The 9,642-nt window shown below is 42.0% G+C and overlaps 1 protein-coding gene across 1 annotated transcript; it reads right to left on the bottom strand.

The window, feature by feature from the left end:
* Window positions 1-276: 276 nt before the first annotated feature.
* On the bottom strand, window positions 277-3,613 carry HSBP1 (heat shock factor binding protein 1). Its single transcript, XM_080551872.1, has 4 exons — window positions 3,459-3,613; window positions 2,936-3,002; window positions 2,630-2,749; window positions 277-1,690 (listed from the first exon to the last, which is right to left on the bottom strand). The coding sequence occupies exons 1-3, from the start codon at window positions 3,501-3,503 to the stop codon at window positions 2,631-2,633; spliced, it is 231 nt and encodes a 76-aa protein (XP_080407998.1). The 5' UTR covers window positions 3,504-3,613; the 3' UTR covers window positions 277-1,690; window position 2,630.
* Between the last annotated feature and the right edge of the window lie 6,029 nt (window positions 3,614-9,642).

Below are 9,642 nucleotides of genomic sequence, written 5' to 3'. Positions count from 1 at the left end.
TTAATATAAGGAACAGTTTTCTTCATATGTATCCTGGTTTCCGCTGGGATAATTGCAGATGACTTTGGTCTATAATGTAACTACCCAGCACAATGCAGATCTGATGAGGCATGAATTGTGCTTAGCCTTTTACCGTACAGAATACATCTACATTCTAGCCTGTATTTTACAGACAGAGGTCATGCTAAAGTCTTTCCATAACTTAAAACTAAATACAATCTCAGATAAAATTATATACTTACACTAGATTTCACTTTAATATATATGACCTGACTATTTGTTAACACATAATAATTTATTAGATTTTTTTTAAATGACATTACAAATAGCCTAAGGCTGGTATTACAAGGTATATCGATACATTTTCTATGCTCACAAAATTGCCCTATTATTATCAGCTTTTATTACAATTTCCTCTCAGTTTTGAAAAATGACCTGTCATATTGCCTTCATAATACACAGGTACTAATTTGGTGGCACTCAAAGAGCAGTCTTAAGTGTGGTCCACACGTAACTGCTGACTGCCACTAGTGCTTTCTTGAATTTGTATTTCAAGCTGGAGTAGGATTGCAATGATTGTCAGTAATATGCGACATTGGTCATTTTTCTTCACACCAGTGACGTATTACAGATTGTTCTAAAAACGCTTATAATTACCAAAATACTTTAATGTAATCCGTTAAACTTCAGGCCCATAAATGTGGATATGATTATAAAAGCAAACACTTTTCTAAACTAAGTATTTTGAAGAGTTCCAGCTCTGTTATTCAAAGAGTAGCAAGGCTTTACAATTCCGACTGGATTCTCTTTTTGTTACTCAGCATCATTGCCTTGTTTAGCAAACTGTTTTGTACAACAAACCAGTGATCTAAACTGAAAGAACACACACTCCCACAATCCCATCCCTATTCTGTCAAGTATCAATATTTTAATCATAATTGCTGTTCAAAGGTGACGCCAAGTGACACATGGTCAGTTACAAAGAGATTTGCAGTGTTAAAAAAACTTGAATCCCATACTGAGATGTTTCACAGTAATTCTTTGTCTGTTTAAATATATCACATTTGAACGGCAGTCATTGTTTCACTGCGTACAGATGTCTCTAATGCTTAACCTGTATTTCTGTTCTATGTTCTAGGAACACACATGTAAGGTAATATGACGAACATGAGATACGATTTTGATATTCAGTGTCTTACATTTCCAAAAATCACCTTACTACATTTATGAGGAAAACACAATACATAGTCATCTGCTAGTCGAGACTGGTGCTCGGAGCTAAGATTAATGCCAAGTTTCAAACTTGTGCTTCACTCCACGAAGTTACATAGAAGTTAAGATTTCCATCTAATCGAAGTCACTAGATGTTTAGCTATCAAAAATGAAATGTCTAGAAAAAGTATTAAAAAAAGTAACGACAAAAAAAATACACCCAGTAGTTGAGATCCATAAGATCTGTGTTTTAATAGCTAATTGATCCTCATAACAAGAATTCAGAGAGTGAAATTACAGTACACAAATCAAAATATAAACTAACCTATTCCTACCTATACAATATACATTAGGAATGCAAGCTCCGTAACAATATAAAAATGCTTTTACACACAGTAGTTGCAAAAAGCTGTTCCGTAATTCCAAGGGCCTGTAGAAAAAAAAAGTCTTCCAGCATTCATCTTAAGTTATTGGCAACCTGTTGGGGAAAAATAATAAAGTATTACTGAGTAGAATTTAAAAAACATACTGATCAGAAATTTTCATTTTGGGGGTTCAGGCTAAGAAAATCGACACTGGGGGCAACAAAGCCCATAATAATTTGTATTTTTGTCAAAGTACACAAAAAATAGATCCCTTAACAAGCAAAAAATATACCAGTTTCAAATATACATGCCTATTACACAAGCTGCGTAGTGCTCTAGAACTGACCCCAGAATTTCAGGCATGAGGCTGAGACATGTCTTATTTAGCTACCTTAAAAAAAGCAAGTGTTAATCTAACATCCTATGTGTGTTCATTTACCAGCTCCCTTCCATGGACTGCAAAAATCAAGTTCTGTACAAACTGAAATGAAATCTTAGCACTCATATATTGCAATTAGGCTCCAACACACGGCCCTTGTTTATGCGGGAATACTTTGGCACTCCTGCATTACCCTTTCTTTCTGAAATACCTTTAGCAACAGTTGCAAATGTTGCATGTGGTGACCACTTGAATTTCTTTGTATGTTTTTGTACTACATTGTTAATCGCTGCTTGCCAAATAGATGAAACATCTGCTTCTCTAGTGTTTTTGTGCAGGAACTTCCCCTCTCTTCTCCTTTCCAAGCACCACAGATGGTCATTATTTCAGCTCTTACCAAGACTATCAGAGTGCTTGAACAACAGAGGACGAATACAGTATTGCAGTTCCTCAAAACTAACTATGCACGAAGAAAACATCCTTAGGGAAGAGACTAACAGGCTCCTGCTGAAGGGAGCTTCCTGTACATTCTCTTATTGTAACGTACAGCGCTGCTCTGCAGGGATTTCAGACTACCTTGCAAATCAAACGAAAATTTCTTTTTAGTCTTTTAAAGTCGATAATTTCAAGCGACCTGAGGATTTGTTTCAAGGCTAGCAAGCGATTGTCTCACTTTAACTCTTGTTAGTAGCAGGGGTCTTGTTCTCGCCTTCCAGTTCTTCAACTCCGGCTTGTGTCATGAGATCTGCTATATTTTTCTCCAGGTCATCTATGCGACAGCTCATGTCATCAAGTTCACTGCTGTTAAGGAACGTGACCACAATCTAGTAGTGTTGTCAGGTTGTTGGTTTTGATTATGGCTTTGCTCAAACTCTTATGACCACTCTAAATGTATCTTACAAATCCCACCGGAAATATACATAAAAAATACTTCTACAGTGGTAGTGTATAGTAGCTATCAGACTTGTAAAAAGGATATTTCGTCCAATTATTTGGTCAGACATGGTTTGAAATTTGTCCTGCATTTGCTGAAGCAACGTTTGCACCTAGTAAAAAGGAAAAAAAAAAAAAGTAAAAAGCCTGTTTTGTTTCTATTAGAGGCTGTCACAGCATTACCCTTATATTACCAAAATGCGTAACAAGCTGACTTTTTCCATTGCTGAGCTCAAACTTTGCAGTATAATCCCGTATTTAGGTATCGCGTTATACAAACACGTACACACACACGAGAAACGACACTCGGCCACCAATTTCAAGACAGGGCACACCGCGACCACCCCACAGCAGCCGTCCCCAGCTCCCCGCGCTCATCCCTCGGCCACCCCCTCCCGGTTATCAGCCCTTCAGCCTCTCCCTCCCCTCGCTGCCCCCCGCTCCGACCGGGGCTGCCCCTCAGGGTGCGGGGCCAACAACCGGCGGGCCCAGAGCCGGGCCGGGCAGGCCCCAGCAGCCCCTCGGGGTAACGCAGCCGCCCCACGGTGCCGGCCGGTGCCCGGGCGCACCACGGCGGTGAGGTCCTGCACGCTCTTGGGGTCGGGCTCGGCCATGCTGGGCTCGGGGCGGCTCGGCGGGCGCTCGGCTCCACAGCGGCACCACAGCGGCACCGCTTCCGGGACGCGCCCCGCCGCTTCCTCCGCGGGCGCGTCTCGCGGGAAGAGGAGGGCCCGGGGTGCTGTGGGAAGTGTAGTCCGAGCCGCCTGAGGGGGCGGTCGGGGAGGAGGCGGGAACAGCCCGCTGGTGGCCGGTGATGGCCCCTGCCCTGCCCTGCTGCTGGTGCAGCGGGGAGAACCGTGGTGTCATAGCATCAGAGCGTCAAGAATCGTGGTGTCATAGCAATCACAGAGTCACAAATCGTGATGTCATAGCAATCACAGAGTCACAAATCGTGGTGTCATAGCGTCACAGAGTCAACGTTGGAGAAGAATTTCAAGGTCACAAAGTCCACCAAACACCAGAAGCCCACGTCCCTAAGCACCACGTACACGTCTCTTAAATAGTTCCAGGAATGGAGACTCCACCACCTCCCCTGGCAACCCATTCCACTGCCTAACCAGCCTTTCTGTGAAGAAATTCTCCCTGACATCCACGCCGAGCCTCCCATCGTGCAATTTGAGGCCGTTTCCTCACTTCTGCTGTCACTTGTCACCATGAAGAAGAGATCGAAACCCTCTTCACTGCAGCCTCCTGTCAGGCAGTTGTAGGGAACGATGAGGTCTCCTCAGCCTCCTCTTCTCCAGACTGCCCCAGCTCCCCGAGCCACTCCCCATAAGTCTCATCTTCCAGTCCCTTCTCCAGCTTCGTTGCGCTTTTCTGAACGCGTTCCAGCAACTGCACATCCTTGTCAGGAGGGACCTGAAGCTCGAGGTCCGAGTACAGAGGGATGATCGCTTCCCTTGTCCTGCTGGCCGCGCTATTTCTGATACATGCCAGGATGCCACCGGCCTTCCTGGCTGCCTGGGCACACCACCGGCTCCCATTCAGCCGGCTGTAGGCCAGCACCCTCATGTCCTTTCCTGCCAGGAAACTTTCCATCCACTCTTTCCCAAGCCCATACCGCTGCTACCAACGTCCCCCGGGAGGCCGTGGGAGCCCCCTCATGCCTCATGGGCCACGGCCCCTCAGGATGCAGGCGGTCTCCCTACTTCTGCCCCTCAGAGTCTGGCTGCCCCTTGTCACCCTCCACCGTCTTCACGGTAACTGTTGGCCCCCGCCAGCAGTGGGGTGTGAAAAGTAAGGAGTGAGCGGGTTTATGCTTGCTAGGATATGTTAACCCCCGCTTTTCACTGAGTACGAGGCAGTCTTGTCAAAAAGTAGCACCTGGCACAACTGCATGGGAAGGGGTGGCATTAAAACATCTATATTTTCAAGAGCATTAAGCTTAAACATAATCTTATGCTTAGAATAAAAGCTTTCTTCATGCTAAGATTTAGTAGTTTTGCTGATGCTCTTAAAAAATAACTTTGCAGGTTGGGGAGATTACAAGTGCATTTTTCTAGCCTCAGAAAAATGCTCTAGCTGTCTGAAGGGGCCTTCACCCTTTTCAGCATTGAATTTAGAAGGGAATGAGCAGTTAAGCCTGGCTAGCAGGCAGCTGCAGGTAATCTGGATTCAGAAAGGGGCTGGCCATAGGAATGGCAGCATTACGGATTAGCGGTGGAAGTCCGGGCTGTTCCATACACGGATTGATGATTAAAGGGAGTACATTACTGCGGCATATTGTCTTCATGAAATAAAGCACAAATAACAAAGTTGCATGCATTAGATTAAATTCATGTCTGCCACAGATTAGTGATATGGTTCTTAAGATACTGTAAAGCTTCAGAGAGTGGATTTTCGCAATGGGAATGGTTGCAGGATAAGCATTTCCTAAGTGCGAATTTATAGGCTTTTTAGACCAAAGCTACTCGTCTGTAGTTCTCATTCGTGAAATGACTTAGTGTTTATGCAGCTCGCTTATTGCGTACTGAGATAAGATCTAAACAAACTGAAGTCAACAAAAACATTGAAGGTGCATTTGTAAATGAAGAACATTTCCCATTAGCAGCAGATGATTGTCAAATGTCTCATTTCTAGAGAAAGCTGATATGCCGACACGCTCTGCCTGATCCCATAACTAGTAACAAATGGGAGATGCAGGGCGTTTGCATTATTAATGTGCCTTTTGGAACATTGCAGTAGTAATAAAAAACAAACAAACAACAATTTAGTGCCAGTTTGGGGAAATTTTGTTGACTGTTTAAAAGTAAATATAGTTTCTAGTTCTGAGAAACACTAAGAAATTAACTCTCATTTATTTGTTTGATTTGTTCATGGAACGGTGGTTGTTTTTATGACTGTTATTTGCATCACATAAACTACCGTTTCTAAAAGGTCGTCATGTCTGGTCTCTAAGTGCACACTTAAGTGGAGGTTTCTCAGCTGCCCTGGGTGCTGATGTGAGTCACGGTGACCGTGATGCCTGCAGGGTCAGGCTGTGGCTGTTCTGCAGCTGCTGCAGACTCCCAGAGGACATGGGACAGCAGTATTTGGCTGGGGGCTGTCTCTTTCCCTGCACGATTTAAGTCTAGGATAGAACAGCCACGACCTGCCCACTGACGGGCTCTCTTGCATGTGCACCATGTGTTGCTTGAACAGGCAGGAAAGCTGTGGCTTTCCGCAGCAACTTCAGCAGGTAGAAACACAGCAGGCAGGGGCACACACACAGCAGGAAAGATCTGACTTGTATGCTTGTGCCTTCTTGTGCTGCGCTAAGGGTGATCTTTGTTCTATTATGTGGTCTCCTGGTAAAGCTGAATTGCTGTGTCCTGTTACCTTCTTAGTCTGATCAGACTAGCAAAATGATTCCTCAGGCCGTTAAGATTTTTATAGGTGTTGAATAGCTGCCCATTTGTTCTTATATAACTTCAGAGATTTTCTTTTTTCATGGCAGGATAAAACATTTTCATTATTCACTTTCTTCTTAGCATGGCACAGTTAAACAGTGCCTAACTTAAAAATTGCAGGGGTTCGTCTCCTTCTGAAGACTGGACACAGAGAAAATGCTATGCAAGGCGGACTGGTAGGATTAATGATCCTTTCACAGTAATGTTCAGAGATTACTAAAATGAATGGAGATGTAGAAGGCTGGATACTTTTGCTAGCTTCTTACTGGCAAAGTCTTAATTTAAAGTGTACAGAGAAGGAGGATCTTTAGAATTTAAAAAGGGCATGATGTGTTCCTTAAATTCAAGGGGAATTTACAAAGATGGATTTAAAAACAGTTAATGAAACTGCTATAAAATGCAGGGAAACGTAATTCCGATGGAGAGTGATTGGACCATGCAGCACTAAGTCACTGTCAGGCTGTGTACAAAAGCAGGCACGTTTTCGGTTTTCCAGAGAACTCAAAATGAACTTTGCCTTTGTGGAAACATGACAGAGATTTCTGGTGCTGGTCTCTTTAGATCTGATTCTGTTCATGTTTATTTTGGTGATGTAGGATTAGGGCTTAATATAATTTTCATCAAGTAACCACTTAAAATAAAAAGGCTGCTAATTTAACAGCTTATTTTTTTGTGCCAGTTAACGTCAAAATCACCTTAAGCAGTTAATCCTGCAGAATTAATTGTATATTTGCTGTTATGGGGGATTGGAAGGCATCTAATGAAATGAAAGGGTAGTTGTTAAAAAGCAGCATAAAATTTCCCAGAGGCAATTTTTGCAAAGACAGTTGTCTTTGTAAAAGACTCTGCTCTTACTGAAAACACTGGTGTGGATTCTGCAGTGACCTCAAAGAGCTGTGGTCCTATGTTTACATCTCTTTTAAATTGCAGCTCTTCCAGAGGACCATTTCCCTGGTAGAATTCTGGTGCATTAGCTCAGCGTTAACAGTTTAGAAATGACGATGTTATTTTGTCTGTGTATTCTGAGAGGCAGTGAGTAGCAACTATACTTCAATTGTTTGGACTATCAGATCTTACTTGGGCTCCCTGAAGACTTTCAGATAATTGTGATAGCTCTGAGTATTATTTGTGCAGTGGCTGTGCACTCAAACTGCTGCAACTGCTCTTGCCTGCCCCCTCATTTGACTGTGCTGAGTTGATGGATCTTAAGGTACTCAGCATGTAAAATCACAAAAACACTTTCTGTATTTGAGCCAAAGACTTACGATGAAATCTTGAGAATGAAATTTTAATACCTCAGTTGCAGCCTGAGTTGCTCACGGCATAAATTCTTGAGAAATTATAAAAATATAACAAACAGAATTCCTTTATTACTTCCAGAGGAAAAACGTTCCTTAGAGGCTGTCAAATATACATGAGGTCAGAACATATTAAACAAAGAACTATACTTAGAAAACAACCGTGAAGGGAAAAGTAAATATTCAACATCATGACTCATGTGAATATTTAACTGGATAAAGCATAAAGTATGGAAATCACAAAAACAGGTCAAGGATAAATGTAAAAACAATTCATAGCAAAACAGAAATGATTCACAGTGTTTTTTTTCATATTATTCCTCAGCAACTAAAATAAATATCTTTAGTATGGGTAGTTCTTGCACAAAGTTAACTCCTGTTAAGAAATGAAATCACTTTGGCTCTTTAAAATCACTTTACCTTCTGGTAATTTATCCAGTATCTTGCTTTTTTAGCCTTTGATCAGCTTGCTGTTACCTGCCATCAGAATTGATGAATGAACTTTGTGGATGCTCAGTACCTTGAGAGCAAAATATTAATGTATAGATAATGAAACTTTCATTATAGTGATGCGGAGTGTGGACCATGCACCAAACTGAAATATTTTCTTACATACCTTGACATTTATGACCTGCAGTGTCTGAAGACCTTCCTTTTTAAAAAAGTGAAGTCCATTTTCACCTTCAATTATAAGCATTCCAGAGGGCATCTCATTAAGGTTCCTGCAAAAAGCAAGCATGCCACAGATATGAGGAACAGAATAATTGTGTTCTGCTAATTAACTGTAAGCGGTTGGTTTCTCAATCAAGTAATTAGTAGGGGTGTTGGCTTTAAGTTTCTCTGGCAAAAGGAAATCTGCAGCACAGAAAGAGAGGAGTTCTTAATGGAGATTCAATTTCTTCTCTGGGAAGTGGTGCCAGTGAAAAGTTTTTTACCTTGTTGGGTCTGGCGGAGCAGAGCAGAGACAGATCAAGCTGTTTTGTAGATTGTAGTGCAGGGTGAGGAGTTAGCTTTTTATCAAAGAGATACACTTGTGCTTCAAGAGACATTTCAGTGCTTTATCCACAAACTCGAGTGTGGACGTCAAACTCACATCTGACCCACTTCAATGGAAGCTCATTGCTTTTGAAGATGCAACCAAAGTGTTTTCACTTGACTTTGAGCATGCACTACTCACACTCCCAAGTTAAGCGAGTGATAGTCAGTTGTAAATAATGTATTTAGATTTGCAGTAGTTTGGCTGAGCTAGAGGAACTGGAATTACACTTGGGCAGCAGCCTAGTTTACTTGCAGCTTTAAACTGAAATTATAACAAGTAGAACAACTGGATACTGTTTTGGCAGCCTTCACATTCAAAGCTTATTTGACCAAGCCAGGAGATTACTTGAAGGTTCATGAGGGTATAGTGTAATTAAGTTGTTTTGTGGTTTAACTCAAAGACGAATAAGCCCACATCTTCACAGTTTTAACCTGTTAATTAGCCCTGTCTACTTTGCCAAAAGAAAATGTGGACTGAGAGTCTGATCCTGCAAGTTGCTGATTATTCACAGCCTTCGCATGGAATTGCAGGTGCCGAGCACCTCAGGACATTGCAGGATTAAACCATTTGTTCTGCAGGGCTAGATCAGTGTCATACTGAAGAAGGCAAAAACACAGCCTGCAAAACTAGTCATTTCCTTAGGGAAGACACTGCAGACTATTGGATATGCCAGATGCTAATTAAATATTGGCTAGTTTCTGGTTTAAATACAGAAAGTGCTCACAAAGAGCTTTGGGCTACAAATGAACAAATAACATATAAACTCATCTCATAACTTGGATGAGTAAAAAATAAATGTAATACAAGGTTATAACAGCAACCTCAATGAAGGACACAAATCACGTTGATTTGCTCTTTGCAAAAAGTTTGTGTGAGCTATGCGAAGAGAAGTGCTATGGGGTTACAGACTCCAGCTGGGGAGAGATTTCCATCAAACGATTGTTGAGGGTTGGATAATATAAAGTAC

Source organism: Anser brachyrhynchus (assembly GCF_964034855.1).
Source record: "Anser brachyrhynchus genome assembly, chromosome: 12".
In the NCBI taxonomy this organism is placed as follows: Eukaryota; Metazoa; Chordata; class Aves; order Anseriformes; family Anatidae; genus Anser; species Anser brachyrhynchus.
This window is presented reverse-complemented; position numbering and strand designations above follow the sequence as displayed.

Bases quoted from the DNA above. Each gene is read 5' to 3' on its own strand.
- HSBP1 (XM_080551872.1), bottom strand. From the start codon at position 3,503: ATGGCCGAGCCCGACCCCAAGAGCGTGCAGGACCTCACCGCCGTG. The intron at 3,003-3,458 runs GTGCGCCCGGGC...CCTTTTTACTAG, and splicing joins TGCAGGACCTCACCGCCGTG to GTGCAAACGTTGCTTCAGCA. The intron at 2,750-2,935 runs ATATCCTTTTTA...ACAGCAGTGAAC, and splicing joins TGACCAAATAATTGGACGAA to TTGATGACATGAGCTGTCGC.